The sequence below is a fragment of the Pholis gunnellus genome, assembly GCF_910591455.1.
Source record: "Pholis gunnellus genome assembly, chromosome: 5".
NCBI classification, from domain to species: Eukaryota; Metazoa; Chordata; class Actinopteri; order Perciformes; family Pholidae; genus Pholis; species Pholis gunnellus.
This window is the reverse complement of record NC_136531.1, coordinates 14,181,073-14,197,547: the sequence shown is the minus strand read 5'-3', so window position 1 is coordinate 14,197,547 and position 16,475 is coordinate 14,181,073. Positions and strand designations below refer to the sequence as shown.

Below are 16,475 nucleotides of genomic sequence, written 5' to 3'. Positions count from 1 at the left end.
AAAAACACTTTCTTTAGGTGGTTTTTAGTGTAACTTGTCAACCGAAACACTCCTTGAAAACTCCTCGCGCCGCTGGTCCGCGTGAATGGAAGGAGGCGATGGAGTCTCTGGCGTTTCATTTGACAGCATGGTGTTGATTGGTGTCTGAGGGTGGAGAGTTGGTCAAATGACGAGCAGCAGTTAGTTTATAGACTGATTAATATGGATTCCTCTCAAAACATGTTTTTGTTACCCTTTACCTTTTTAATTTGTCAAAATAAAATATTTAATAATTGTTGGACCTTCCTGCCAGGATAACAGCTATAAGCTGCATGCGCTTCTATTTGTATTATTCTGTCTGTCAGTTTCTAGAACATACTCACCTGTAGCTGCGAATTAAACTGGTAGAATGTTGTCATCAGCTCCACACAGCCGACCATTAGGCTACATCACATAGACTTTATTAAAAGTAAAATTAGAGATGTTTCCTTTAAACTAATGCAGAGCATTTACCCTGCAAAGCATTGCTCAAGACATTTAAGAATGATTTAAATATAAAGTAAAAGTTTTTCACAGCTCAACCTCAAACTGGCCCAACTTGTTTGTCAGTCAAAACCTACTCTACCACATTTTGGAAATGTTTCCAAATGTTGGCATTCTTTTATAGAGATGACTTATCAATAACATTTCAGAAAAAAAGCATATAATAAATATAATTATTTTACTTTTTTACATAAAACACTTCGTACCAATAAAAGGCCATTATACTATAAGGGCAAGTGTCGCCTGCAAAGTATGGATGCAGATAAATAATTACAAATGATTTAATCTTTTGTGCAGGCTTATTCATTGTTCTGCCTGTGTGTGATATATAACTTTTTAAAATGACAGCAGCTCTCTCATCTTACCTAAACAGTCAGTGTACATGCTGCTGCCCCCTACTGGTGGATCCAGTCATATTTAGCCTCCCTCACATTTTCATATATTGGAAATATTGTGGAAACGTAATTACAAGAATATGCTTAGTCTGACGTAAACCAACTCTGGCTTGGATTATATTTATTTATTTAATAACAAATCCATATTTAACTAACAAACTATGTATTTTATATACAGTGGCTACATCCGAGGACCAAAATCTGACCTGGCAGCAGCTCAGTAGATTAACAGCGGCTACACATACAGATGAAAAGAAATAAAATGTTTTCTTTCGTTTGGTTTTAATACAAAAATCCAGAGATATCATACATCGCCATCTCAGATTTCACCTTTCACATTAGAACCCAAATTAGAGGAAAACAGGGAAGAAAATAAGATTATTGGGGGAAAAAGGAGGAGGAACGGAAAAAATAAAACAAAAAATTCCAGATGCTCATAAGTTTAGTCGCCGTGTAACTTTTTTTCCCTTCCGTCACTTCGGGCAATGGGCTTGGATGCTGAACTCTGACCCTTTGAGGAGCCATTAAAATGAGCAGAGAAGAGCCCCGCGAGAGTGGAAACATCCTACTTCAGACTGTTAGAGCCCCTGTGTACATGCAGATAAAATCATTTCTAACAAGTGACAACAGCAACAACACAAGTGACTCTGCCAGGAGAACCAGATCTAGAAATGATCGTCATCAAGAGGAGTTTCACTAATTCATCTCGGACAGGAAGGTGTCTATGGTATTGCTTAGATCTATCCAACTCTCTCAGGATTATGTAACAATGTTAGAGAGAATCACTGTACTTGAAATGGCACACATCACACAACCTTTACAGTTTTTAATCTGTGCTACAAGGTGCTCCATATTAACAGACAGAGGATTACATATTCCAAAGTTTAACCAGGAACTGTGAGGGTGAAATAAAACAAAAAACAAAACAAAAAACTGTTCACATGTGAGGAAACGTTCTTGGTGCTGTACGCCTGCAGAGATGGCGCCTTGCTCACACACTGCCCTGCCACATGTAGATACCACAGACACAGACAGGCCTGTGGTTGCTGGATGTCCTCAGTGTCTACTTTGGGTCCTCAGTAACTCCTCCTGCTCAGCTTCCTACAGATCCGTAAGAGATCAGATCCACTCAGCTCAGTCCCCCCCCAGTGACAGTCCTATTATGATTTAAATTAGCTTTTTAAAATAAGGGGGAACGCAGTGCGCGATAGGCTTGTGTCAGAAGAGCACAGAGTCAAACTCGAGTGGTTGCTGTCACCGTTGTTGATCATCTCCCGAGGAAACAGACAGTCCGTGTGAGTCCGTCACAGTTTCTCCCGACAGTTTGCCAATAACTATTGTTTATTTTCATTTTCAGCTCGGTTGTCAGCTTTATTAAAAAAAGTAAAAGGGCCATTCCGTTATCTTCCTCTTCCTCTTCCCCCCCCTCCTCTTCCCCACAAATATACACAACCGCACACATGCTCTCAACACGCACGCACACACACACACACACACACACACACACACACACGCACACAGTCCTGATTTCCACCATGTGGGAGAGAGCCAAGCCATGCCAGGACAGACCCGATTAAGCTGAGCCAAAGAACGAAACACCCATTTTCGCTTCCCCCGTGTCTGGCTCTACAAAATGGCTGCCAGGCGTACCACAAGGCTCCGTGCTCGGCCCAATTCCTTCTCTCATTCGCTGTTGTTCTATCGCGCTCACATCTCGTTGGCTAGCTCCTCCGTTTCCGTGGAAACGTCTCCATTGGCGATCTTGGTGTTCTCCTCGTATCCCGGAGGCGTGAAAGCTAACGTGTAAGGGTAAAGCTTGTAGCACTCAGCGCGGTACGACTCGGCGCGCTCCTTACAGTCGCCCAGCACGGCGCTCCGAAGACACTCCAGGACCTCTGTGCAGATCTGAAGAGAGAAGAAGAAACTACGTTAGGGTCTAAACATTTAGCAAAATGTGTTTACAATTTACAGTGAACGAGAGGTGACATGAGGGCTTTACTCTGTGTACCATAATGACTACATCGATGCAAGTATTTCCACCGTGGTATCAATGTATACTATGTACTTTCTACCAGAGAGGTGTTACATTACATAACTCCATGAATACCTGTATGGTTCTGTTGTTGAGTGACTCATCTAGTGCAGTGGCCAGCTCTGCTGCCTTGGTTTCTGTCGATGAGTCCAGATACACCATCATCTTAGCAGCTGCAAGAGAGAGAACAGAGTCCATGAGTCTGAACTACAGGAGGAATATAAGATTGGGGTTTTTTTTTTAGGTATGTGAAAGTATTTTGAGAAAGAGAGAACCAAAGAGTGTTGGTATTAAGTTCAGTGATGTACGACGGTTTTATGATGTGCAGTGGAATCTCAACCCCATACATTAGGAATAAATAGGAACAAAAAAAATCCAACCACCAGCTCGAGGCGATGGAAAGGTTTTTCCATTATCTAGGGCTGGGTGATTTATCTATATTTTTCAATTATGATTTGGGCTTTTCAACAATTATGAAAACAAGATAATCGAGATCAATCGATAATTGTGCCACATTCCGTTTAGCAATCACGCTCTCCTTTTGTTGCGCTATTCCTCCGTGGCGGTGTGCTATGAGCGGCTCTAGGTCTGCTTGAAAAAGCCGAAGGTGACTCGCGGCTCCGGCTGTGAGCTTTACAGCTTCCCCCGCACAGACCTTTCCACTTACCGGGGCCGTGGACTCACTGTGCACTTCTCACCCTGCAGGAAGGGACGGGGCCCCATGCTGCGTCAAGATCAGACTGTCCTCAGTGCGTCTTGAAACCCAGACCCCCGTCTCATTTACCATGCTTTGTGAGCGGGACTTTACCATTCATATTTACACAACAATGCGTTTATGATTACATCTTTTACAAGGGCACAAACATATACCTCATAGACATACCCTGCTAACTTTACTCTCAAAGTGCACCAGATTGATTAATTTAATGAACAACATTTTCTTCCACAGAGCATGCCCCCCCCATCGACGGTCTGAGGTGAGATGTTTGAGGTTGTGTCAGTATATCGTTAACCTCACTAACTAAACGTGAACCAATCCTTAAACCACATTGTGTGTGTGTGTGTGTGTGTGAGAGAGAGCGAGAAGCCTACCAGCCAGTCGGTGTGGTATGGAGTTCGAGTGCTTGGTGAGGTAGGCCTGGTTGAAGCTCATAGCGTTGCTGTCTCCGAACAGCCGGGTGATCTCCTGCTTCAGCACGGTCCTGACCCCCTCCGGCAGCTCCGTGCTCTCAGAGACTGAAAGAAAAGGAGGAGGGGAAGTTGAAGAAGCAATTGTGGGAGGAATGTAGAAAACAGACACTGAAAAGAAGTAGGGAGAAAAGGGCAGAAAGTTAGGAGGAAGGATGTGTGGATAAAGGGACAAATAAGGTAATGAAACCAACTACATATGCTGATTCAACAGCTGTGGCATTAATGAGGAACCCTCTCTCGTACCTCCTTTGAAGAAGCGCACTAGACACTGGTGTAACCATGGATGGTCTGGGTCAATGGCCAACGCCCTCTTCACTGATTGGAGCATCAACAGGTATTTTTCTGAAAAGAGAAGACGGATTGTCGATCGGATTGAAGCAGAAATGAAAGTTAAGGGACAGAGTATCAGCACGGTATGAACTAAAGAAAAAGTCTGTGACACGTCATTCTAAGGTGCCCGCCTACCTTTCCTGAAGTAGATCTCAAAGGCCAGTAGGTGTGTGTCTATTTTGTCCTTGACCAGGTGTTTGAGAGGGATCAGGAACTTGACAGCTTCTTCCAGTGGACTTTCTACCTGTAAACAGGAATTGACAGAGAGGGAACACAAATCACTTCAACTCCTTCGGCTCACCTAATCGCTGACGTGTTCCGTTGCCTGGCCACTGACAATAAGGTTTTAAGGATTCTTCATGTTTGTTTCTCTCACCTTGACCAGCTTGTCAGGTATTAGTTCCTCCTTGGGTCCTCCGATCTCCTCGTCGTCATCCTCCTTCTTCTTCTTCTGGTTCTTAAGCTGCTTCTCTTTCTCTGCGTTCTTCTTCTCCTCCTCCAGCTGGGCCTTCTTCTGGGCTCTCCGCTGCTTGTTCCTCAGCTTCTTCAGCTCTTTGTCCGAGAGGTTAGCTAGAGAAGAGAGTGAGGCGTTAACGAGGGACAAAATGCACCAACGTCCTCGTTTATTATTAGGACAGCATTTGATACGGGCCGGCTCCCTCACCAGTGTCGGCCTGCAGCTCCTTGCTGTCGTCAGTCAGGGGATTGTCGTGGAGGCTCAGGTAGATCTGGATGGCGCTGACGGCAGTCTTGTAATAGAAGGGATGCATCCGAAGCACGTCCTCCAGCTTCAGCAGGTCCACGTAGGAGCGTAGCGTCATCTTTCTCATGCAGTAGGTGTGGAAATCAAACTGATCGTCGGTGATCTCCACAAAATGCTGATTAAAAGAGGGGAGAAAGGAAGATGCGATAAGAAATAACATTAAGGATTTGACCCATACATAAAAGAAACTGATATAATTTGGGTAGCTACGGAGCTACTACATTTCATGCACACACAACTACAATCCCTGCTCATAAGGGCTCACCCTTTCGATCTCGTGGCACTTCTTAAGGGCATCCCCAAACTTGTTCATGGACTTGTAGGCGAGTGCACACTCCGTCTGGAACCACATGCACTGCATCTCGTTGAGGTTCTCCACGGCCGACGCGCCCTCCTTCACAAAGAAAAAGCAAAAACACAAGCATGAGCAAAGTAAATGACAAAGCAGGGACAAGCAAATTGTAGGAAACGTGGTCATTTAGTACACTAAAACGTCATATGTGCCGTGTTCCGTCTGAATTCGAATTATTTTACATACAATCATGATTTTGTTTTCGACGCTCTCAAAAGTTTGCCTCAGCTCGTCAGCTGTCAGCTTCTCTCACCCGGGTGAACTTGGAGCACATTTCCTCGGCCTCTTTGACCATGCCAGCCTTCAGCATGTACTTGGCACACTTGGAGTTGATGAATCTGTCGGCGGTGTCCAGAGCCTGGGCCTCATCCATCCACTGGGCAGCCTCCTTGATGTTCCCAGCGTGCTACAGGAGAGAGGTCAATACAACGGTCACGACAACAGCACAGCAACACGCCGCTTCTCAGTTCAACCGTTAACGTGTGTGGAGTACGTTACCTTGTAAATCTTAGCTTTTATCAGGAAGAGTTCGATGAGCGTAGGCGTGCTCTCAATGGCTGCGTTGATGTATTCTAGAGCCAGCGTCTGTTGGTCAATGATGTCGTAGTGCTGCGCCAGGAAGTACTGCACCCAGAGCAACGTGGTGGGCGGCTCCTCCTTACCGTCATCTGTGACATAAGGAACTGTGTAAGTTTACGTCTTCAGGGTTGTAAACAAAAGACTGTCACAGTTAACCTTATAAGATAACAGATATGTTAGCTCTCTTCCATAAGATTTGAATGAAACCAAACCCTGTTTGAGGTACTTCTTAAATTCCCTCAAAATTGTTTTTTTTAGAAAGACATCAAACTCATCGTCGTGACCCATTTGCTCCTCACCGTTCTGGTTGAACATTCTAGCGCTTTTTAATGTGGTTTCATAGCTGACGACCAACTCCTCTATTATTGCCACCTGCAAAGAGAAAGAGCACAGAGTACATTACCTCACCTGCAGTATGGAGTACGCATCTGTGAGGGAATACTTCATAACAACTTAAAAAGAGATAGTTTGGGTCCTTTGAAGTTTGCTTGTACGAGGTACTTATCCGTCACTTACCAGTCGGTGTATTACCAACAGTAAATAGCAATCAGCAGACTCTTAGTTTGAAGAAGCAGACAGGAGAACCAGCAAGGGAGCTAAGTAATGTATTGCTCAATATCTGTTTAAGAGTACGCTATAATTAGAATATTTTCACAACCGTACCTTGCCATAAGACAACGGTTTCCTAAAGGGAATTGTGGCCGTTCTCTACGCTCTCTTCAAAGCCACTAGACTCCTTTTAAACGCATTACTTGGGAGTTGCTGGTCTACCGCTGCCTTGATCAGTTGGTTTGTTTGTGCGACTGTGGTGAAAAACCCAAGTCACACAACACTGACAGCTTCAGTTCCCAGTTGGAAACAGAGTGTAGCTGTCTGACAGCAAAGTAAACCAACTAAAAACAAAACTGCAGTGTACACTGTTTTAGGCGTCTAAAATATGTTTAGCTGCTGTTCTCATTAACAGCAGTACATTGCTTTGCTCCTTCTGTCTGCTTCTCCAAACTAGGGGCGCACCGGCCATCTTCTACTGTAGTAATACACTGACTATGGATAAGTACCTCACACAACCCCAATTCTAAAAATCCAAACTATCTCTTTAAACCTCGTTCACAAGAAGCTCTCCCCAGACTGAGCTCTCATCCCTCAATGCATTATGTAAGCTGGTTTAAAGTGAAGTGAGGAAAGGTGTCATTGTGATTTAGCTGTTGAACAGTCATCCGTCATGTCTTAAGCAGTGCCGTCACCTTTTCTTTGTCGTTGTACAGTGATTTGAGGGTGGTGAAGACTGGCGGACAGCCTTTACTGAAGTTCAACCGCAGATATCTGTCCAGACACTCTCTGAACTTCTCACCTACAGAGAAATACGATGAGAAGATCATGAAACATGAAACTCCACAAAACAAGTAAAGACAAGTGGAGAAAAAACAATCAAAAAACGGAAGCTTGTTCTAGCTGGTTCATTTATAAACGTTGTCACTGTTCTGGTTGAAAGGAGATGTATTATTGGCCACACCAGAGAGGAAGTTGAGGGGCAGTCGGCGAGGAACCAGTCCTTTGGGGAACTTCTCCCAGGCGTCTTCATAGATCTTTTGTCTCTCTTCTACACCGCCTGGAGAAAAAAGAAAATCAGTAGTGTGAGCGATTGTAGCTCGTACAATGAATGTGGATGCTTTTATAGTCAGTGGTGATGATGATGCTGGCGTTATTAACAGGAAGGACAATGCGTCATACCTGGCTTTAGGGCATTTTCCAAGCCGCGATAATAGGACCAGTTCTCTGGGTTCCTCTCCTGCAGACGGCGGTAGACCTCTGTTGCATCATCCAGACGCTCCAACTTCAACAGCAACTCTCCTACGGAAACATGAGATCAGAACTCTGGTGTCAAAGTACATAGGAAGAGTAAAAAGCTGCTCAAATTAAACTGAAAGTTGAGACAAACGTTCAGTGAGGAGCACGGTGACCCACCTCGAGTCTCCTCCACTGCCAGTTTGTCACAGATCTGCTTCTCGTAGTTGGACAGATGCTCCAGGGCCTCCTTGTAAAGGCCTGCTTCTCTCAGCACCTGATTCTGGTACAGAAGCAGCTCGCTGTATTCGTAGTCCACTTTGTCTGGAGACGTCTGGGGGGAAACAAATGGGTTGTTAAGTGAATTCAACATTTTATACAAGCGACAGTGGAAAAACTACAGGAGCTGCTGGATGGACTTCTGCATCTATGCTACTCAGGAAACTCTGCATCATTCTGTGTGTGTGTGTGTGCGTGGCGTTGCCTAGTCACGTTGGCTTGTTGCGTTACATATATGGCACAAAGACAGGAAGCAGACTGGTCTTATCAGGAGCAAGGCGGCGAGAGGGAGAGAATGAGCGTCATTGTAGTTGTGACCGATGAAGAGACAACGTCCATATTTAAAACTCGGTTGAGACATTTGAACTAAAAAGCCTGCACTGTAACTCGGCTGCATCAAGAACGGCAAGCCAGACACGTACGATATGACAATAAATGTGAGTAATCCTGTTACTCATCTTACACTGCAGAGTGTTGCACAGCATCTGCGACACACAAAGTACTACATATTCATGGCTCTTTGTTCCATCAGTTCCCATATCTCGCATCGTGTAGAAAGAACGAGCAGGACGGATATTATACAGGAGAAATGGTAAACAGTCAGTGGGTCTAACCTGTTGTGTTTTCCGGAACTCTTCAATGATCTTTGCAGCCATCTCGTAGTCCTCCAGGAGGTGATAGGCGATGGCGTAGCCGATCCAGGAGGCCCGCTGTGCCGGACGCAGCTGCAACAGCTGGTACCGTGTCTCCTGCAGAAAAATGATTATGCAAACAGGGTTTGTTTTTAAATGTATCCATGCGTACCACCAGAACCAACAAGGTGACCAAAGAACGAACTTATGTCCTGTGTATGATGACTCGGGGAGACATGGTATTGACACCTGGTTGTTACAAACTAGCTCAGGGAGAACAACAAACAAAAAAATAAAATATTAGGGGTGAAAATATAACTTTTAGAGATGACCCAATGACTTTTTGGCCACAGATACAATTGCAGTTCGTCGATAAGCCGTATCGGGCGATACGGATCGTTTATGCTTTTAGCTCAGGTGCTGCAAACAATACCGGTTCCGGTCGATTTCAACACAGATTTCCACAAGTCAGAGTTCAACTACGGTCCGTTACACCGCTACCTGATACACTCTGACTTGGAGCCCCTCCATTCTCATCGATATTTCTAATCCGTGGCATTTTATACCTCCCACTAAATAAGCATCTAAATGCCAGGCTGGGTCCCACGAGAGCTGTTCTACATTGTGACGCCTGACTGCTGCCGGGTATCTGCCTGCTGATATGCTTGGTCCTCTCCAAAGCTGGAGCCATACTGCGTCCTGGACGAAGCAGAGCGACAGATGGGAGTGTGTATTCCAGAAAGTTCTTTATTATTGAAAATCATTTTACTCTTGTATTACAAAGAACAGGTGACATATTTCTGGAATTTGCTTCTCAAAACTGGGTGTGGACCCTGTGGCCTGACCCCGAGTGTGTCAGGATGACTTCCATTATGATAATCCAAACGGTATCTCAGAATGATGATCAACTGTCAGTTCTCACCCTGTAGCCCTCCAGGTCTCTCATCTGGATCTGCAGCAGGGACAGGTCTCGGAGGATCTGCAGGTTGTCTTTGTCCCACTTCAGAGCGTTGCGATAACACTTGATGGCCTCATCGTACTTCTTATCCGAGCGCTGCAGTAGGCCGTATACATGCCAGCCTGGGGCGCACATAAAGTTAAGGAACAATCTCCATTCAGACAGATGTTATCAAAACACTATTTAAAAAAGGTGTTAAGAAGAGCAGAGAGACGTTGTTGTCACTGGGGCCCAATAAGCCTCTCCTGGTTAGAGGGGACAACCGATTCACGTATCAACGACTTAATGATTGTTCTTTAACATTGCGACTTCTTCACGGAGTTTACATTTAAGAAAACAATTTCAAAATTAGAGGATAACAGTCACTGCTGACATGGTTTGAAATAGGGCTGCAACAAACTCACTCACTTTCATTATTTTCTCCACTAAATTGTTTCATCTGTAAACAGGTCAGAAAATAATGAAAAATGCAATTCACAATTGAATAAATAAAAAAAGTCCCTACGATTTCAAAACAACACTTCGCATATATCAGCATACATCCCTCAAAGTATACACTGCAAAAACAAGACACATTTCTGCCACGGGCTGCTCGAGATAAGAAGTGACCGGAGAAGCTAAAGAAGACAGCAGTGTGTTGTCTGCTCTTAGACACAGTGTGTTGACTTCAGGCTGAGGCTGCCCAGCACTTATCTGCAGGAAATGTGCAGAGATTTCCCTCAGGCCTGGGAATCACAGGGAGAGAGGCAGGAAGAGAGTAATAGAGAGAGGAGGCGCCGACTATTCTCCTCAGCACAATGAGCCTCTCCAGGTCCAGTGGCATCAGACGCACATTCACTCATTTCACAAAAGACACATCAGCTGAAGGTCTTCAGTCGGGGTTCTTGCATTTGTATTTCAAATCCGATGCTTTTTAAAGACCTCAACAAAAATAAGCCAAGACTCAAAAAAATGTCAAAACAATTTCTTGGAGAGAAAAGAGGAACTTCTGAAATAGTCAGCTGCATAAAAGACAAGCACTTAGTCAGACATTGAGGAGAGCAGCGAGATAAGTGAAGGTGCCCAAAGATTCCCCATGCATAACACAAGGCTGTGTGCGCGCATATATATATATGCGCATATATATTTAAAGCATGATATATACATAACCTTTTTCTTTACATGGCTTGTACAAGGCAATAACGTATTCCATTAATATGAATTATGAGTTTACAGAGAATTCCTCCTCAGCATTGTGGAGGTTAATTTACGGCTCTTTGTCGGTTAAACCTACAGTCAGCGGGCATAAATATGAGTCACACTCGTCTTTTTGATTCGTCACAGTTCGTTTTGTTTGTACACCCTCTGGTCTTTTGGAGAATAATGCAACAAACGGCGCACAGAGTATCAACACCTCCGTTCATGCCCGGAGCTTTCCCGCCGTCTGCGGAGGGCTCGCCCTACGGCGCCACGCGTGAGTATAAACAAAGCTTTACTCCTCCTCACAACTTGATCTGCACCAAATTTTGTGCTAACCAGCTCCGAAACTAATCTTCCTCAAACCATTTATCATTAAACTTGCATCTCCTCATCTTGGCTCATCCGTAGCTTGTTAGCTAGCTAGCAACTAAGATACAGACATCAATGTCTGTAGCTAGCTAACGTAGCATACAACTTCTATAAACGAGTCTCTCATTGTTTGACACTATCTTAATCAAACAGGTTGGTGGACGCATAGCGGACTTTTTAATGAGTTGCAGGGTTAACCCAGAGCACATCTCCTGCACTAACACATCGTGTGTGCCATGGCATGAATGAGGATACAGACGTGGCTCCTGAGGTCATTGCGCAGGCCTCTTCGCACCAGGTCGTAGGCCTCCTCCTTCTTTCCCAGACAGTTCAGGGTCAACCCCTTCATCGCCAGGGTCTCTGCAGGGAGTAAATGGCACAGCAGACGGTAAAAAATACAATGCATATTCCCCATAGACAGGACAACCTTTTCATTCATCTTTCCGTCCGCATGTCTGCTGCTTACCTCCATGCTCTGCGAACTTGGGGTTGGACAGAATTTGTTTGCAGAACTTGAGCCCATTTCTGTACTGCTTGTGTTCATAACATCGCTGTCAAAGGAAGCAGAGAGAAATCACATTAAGCCAAAAGAACAGGAGTGTTGTATCAGATAGAGACAGAGAAGCAGCGGAACATTCACCCTGGAGTTGACAGCCATATAGAATGTCGGTTGAATTACTAGAAAACGTGCTACATTGTGATATTTATCGTTCTATGAACTGACCTATATCGTGGAAAGGGATTTTGACCATATCGCTCAGTCCTAAGCTAGACTTGGCAAGGAGAAAAACTACGAAAAAAGGACACTCATTTCTGCAATTTCACTTTGTTGAGACCCATACTGATGAACTAAAAGCTGGTACATGGGAGCAGAATGCCAACCACAGCTGAACCGGTATGTTGCAGCGTTCTACTAACTACATAAAGGGACCTTAAAGAACAAGGAACAACGAAAAGTTCTGGTCACAAATTCAGAGTGGGTTATAGTTGTTCACCAGCAACATTATCAGATAATGTACTCCAGAAATATCCATATCATTAACATTCAACAGCATTCTGCACACAGCCGAGCTCCATGTTGAATCAGACTTTTTACTAAAACACACAGTATTAAACCACCTTGAAGGAATTACCAGATTTTTGCCCTAAAGTTATATTTAGTATGCAGTTGCACAATAAACAGAACACCCCCCCCCCCTCCTTTTAATCTGATCTCTGTGTGTGTGCGTGTGTGTGTGTGTGTGTGTGTGTGTGTGTGTGTGTGTGTGTGTGTGTGTGTGTGTGTGTGTGTGTGTGTGTGTGTGTGTGTGTGCGTGCGCTAGGAAGAGTTAAGCTGGCAGATGGTATTACGTTGTCCCACCATCAACTTCACTCATGGTGGAAAAAAAAGATGACGTCAACCTCGCATACGGGTGCCAAGGTCGGTTATGAAATGACAAGTAATTAAATGTTGAACTACACGAGGACTAGAACAGGCTAATGTCCTGCATGGTGCTGCTTCATCAACAATAGTGTGCGCCGTCTGAATTTTTTTATCGATTACTCTAAAGATTATTTTTGAATTCTAGATTGAATGAAAATCAAATGACCCAAAATATAAATAAAAAACATCTACTGTATCTGCTTTAAAGAGATGGTTGAATAAAATATTGAAATGTAAATTTTTGCATTGGTGTTGAAACAATTTACAGAATGTTCTCACTTAATTAAACATGGCCGTTAAAAGTAAACAGAAAATATTAAACGACGAACAACAACATTAGATGATGCATGGTGTGACGGTGCCAGAATTACCACGAAGAAACATTTATAAAAACTATGTAAAGGGAGTACTACTAACACAAACACGTTCCGCATGTTAACAATCATAACACGTCATGCTTTGACATGGACAGAAAGTAAACAGTAGGTGCCGTCTGGACAAAGCGCTCAGGCATAGCAGTCGTACTACTGTGACAAGCACTTTCCAACTTATAGAGTTTACTAGTGGAGCAACAGATTTGCTGCTTAAAGCTAACTTTAACTAGCCACCAACTGCTTAAAGCTAACTTTAACCAGCCACCAACTGCTTAAAGCTAACTTTAACTAGCCACCAAATGCTTAAAGCTAACTTTAACTAGCCACCAAATGCTTAAAGCTAACTTTAACTAGCCACCAGCTGCTTACAGCTAACTTTAACTAGCCACCAGCTGCTTACAGCTAACTTTAACTAGCCATCAGCTGCTAAAAGCTAACTTTAACTAGCCACCGGCTGCTAAAAGCTAACTTTAACTAGCTCTGCTCTGACCGATTGTCCGCCTCAAACACTTAACTGTGTCCCGATTCAGTGGACGCACCCTTCGAAGGCTTCAGCCTCACACAGCTTGTGTAAAAGCTCCACACCGACATGCTTTGTTTTAGGAGAATGATGCTAGTACACACCCATACTGTACTGTTTATTTCAGGTAAATTTAGCAACATTAATACCACCAGCTGTGCTTCATATCCAGCATGTTATCTACCTCAAACAAAATAACTCTGCCCCAAGTTACAGAGAGAATCTGTCAGAGCAGTGGCTCTAAACTGCAGGGCTCAAGTGCAAACATTAGGCTGGATTTAAAAACAATTCCCAAAGTACCAATGCCACATTCTCATCATGTTGGAAGGAAGGTGGTGAAGAGGAGAGTCTTGGGGTTACAACTCAACTCAAGATAATGATGGTGGACCCTCAGCACCAGGATGCCAGCCTACTAAATTACCTTAGAAGGCAGTGAAATTAAAATGTAGTTGAGTTTTGGCATTCGTGTTCATAAAGATTTCAGACTCTTCTTTATTATGAAATACCTCGTCAGAAATATTCAAGCTATCGCGAAAAGAGAAGTATTTGTAATCTGAACAATAGTTCAGTGGTGTGACATCCTAAATGGTCATGGCACCTATATTGTTCTATACACAGAATACTACCCATAATGCATCTAGACAGTCCTGAATAAATAACTTCCAACAGGCAGACGTTCACTGAACTGAAGCTGTCCCACAGCTTGAGCGCTGAACACAAACTTAAGGGGTTTCTCTTTGATGTGGGCAAGTTGCTACAAGTATCAGTGAAATTAATTACCTGGAAGTCCAGTTTGATGAATTACATCCATTAGTCAGGGTCAACTTTCTAGTCAATGCTTTGTGAGGCACCATGGGACCACACATTTCTAACTTTACCGCCCTTTGTGTGCAACACAGTTTTATCACTTATTGCTGCTAAGTTAAAGTTAAAATTAAGAGGAACTGGCTTGATACGATGTATTGCCCTGCCAGCTTCAATGCAGCACAAAACTTTTCATGTCAGAACAAGACTGCAAGGAAAAGTGCCCCCCCCCAGGACAACAAAATGAAACTCATGAAACTCCAGTGTCATGGAGAAGTTGGAGAACTGCCAACTTTTATCAATGCATTTGGGCACTCAGTGGGGGAAAGCAAAAATAAATAGGGGTGTGGTCCACTTCTGACTACAGCCAGGGAGAAAAGCGCCTCAAATCACATCCCCGCTGCAGAAAGAGCAATCAATGACAGAACATTCATCCAACAACAACTTCACGCTGATGAAACGCTGTCAGACCTCTTAACTGTGAACAATAACTAAAAAGTAACTTCACTGTATTCAAGTTGAACAATGATGTTTACCCGAGGACATTAAACTGATCCTTCTATAAATGAATCGTAGATTATAATGCAGAAATAACAACTGTTGAACCTGCAGTACTATACATTTAAAAAAGTAGCAGTGCTGTGCAAAACACCATTTACATCCAACGCATTTAACGGTGCAGCACCACAACAATTTTGAGGGGAAAAGCAACACTCCCTCTGAGGTCTGCAGCAAACACGGGCTGTGACTTCTCAGGGTCAGGTGCAGCTCACAGGTGTGCTGCCAGAGGTGGATGAATGAATGCTGATAAACAGCCACCAACTCCCAGCAGAGCCCGTGCTTTTCAAAACAATGAAGGTTATCTGAACTAGCCAGTGACGTTAAACGGGTCACAGTAAAGTAAAGCTAGATGTGCTTGCAGAGACAGGACACACTGACAGCCAACAAGCACGGCAAAAGAAGACTGTTTATTTAAACATGCAGCAAACACCACAGCTGTTCAACAACGTCTCTAACCCACATGATGCTGTGTGCAAACAGTAAATAAACAGGTACTCGGATATGGAAGCGAGGGATGGACGGATGGATGGGTAGCAGAAGGCCTGAAGCAGCTAACGTTACAGATTTGCTGACACAGTCACACCGGTCCGTGCCTCGCTTCCGCACGTTCTCACACATGCACGAGCTAAAGTTAACGTTACCAGTTTGCTCTAATCCAACCTACAGCGGTGATTTGTGTGACTACGGATAGCCCACACAGACAGATTTAGACCGACATTTATCAGATAAGTCGAGATATTTAGCGCTAGTTGGCTAGCGTTAGCCGATTAGCTAACGTCAAGTGGCCAGTGTGATGAGCTTCGCATAGCTGGTTAGCATGGCCCACGTCTGACACAAAGTAAAAACACCGGCCATGCATTCAGATAAATACAAACAAAACGTCAACGCAGTAATACGAGGTTACATTAGTCTGAGGAGCTCCGAGTATACACGACCGGTACACTGGCTACACATCGTGGAGCCCAGCGGTAACTTATCGGTTGTTGTGTATGAAGAGCGTTGTGGCCTAGCCAAGTCTGGCTATTTAAACCAGCGCCAATATGCTTTTAATGCTGCTGCATTTTAATCACTTTGAACACACGAATCACAGCAGAGTCAAGAACAACAGTTGTGGCTTTAAGTTACGGTGACAGCGCATGTCAGGGCCGGGCTAGCTAGCCCATTCAATGATGCCATTTTGCTAACACACGGAAGCTAACGCTAGCAGCCGGAGAGCTACACCGACTCTCACACACACAGTGCATCTTAAAACTCCACCAGGTCTCCGTGCAACTCTTTAAGGATCAACTCACCAGAATCCTCTTGAAGAGAGCGTTCTCTTTCGGCGGTAAAGTAACTGTCGGCATCGTTGCGGTTGAGATCAGCTTCCCCCTCGATCTCAGCACATGTAGCTAAAGTTAGCCCGGGTAGTCGAGACGAGTAGAGTC

The 16,475-nt window shown here is 44.1% G+C and overlaps 1 protein-coding gene across 1 annotated transcript; it reads right to left on the bottom strand.

Moving 5' to 3' along the window:
• Positions 1–1,018: 1,018 nt before the first annotated feature.
• naa15b (N-alpha-acetyltransferase 15, NatA auxiliary subunit b) lies at positions 1,019–16,475 on the bottom strand. Its single transcript, XM_079159930.1, has 20 exons — positions 16,341–16,475; positions 11,833–11,917; positions 11,622–11,726; positions 9,783–9,940; positions 8,843–8,977; positions 8,130–8,283; positions 7,896–8,015; positions 7,678–7,773; positions 7,409–7,515; positions 6,464–6,536; positions 6,084–6,253; positions 5,839–5,991; positions 5,499–5,627; positions 5,135–5,348; positions 4,847–5,040; positions 4,606–4,714; positions 4,384–4,482; positions 4,042–4,185; positions 3,025–3,122; positions 1,019–2,822 (listed from the first exon to the last, which is right to left on the bottom strand). The coding sequence occupies exons 1-20, from the start codon at positions 16,392–16,394 to the stop codon at positions 2,625–2,627; spliced, it is 2,595 nt and encodes an 864-aa protein (XP_079016056.1). The 5' UTR covers positions 16,395–16,475; the 3' UTR covers positions 1,019–2,624.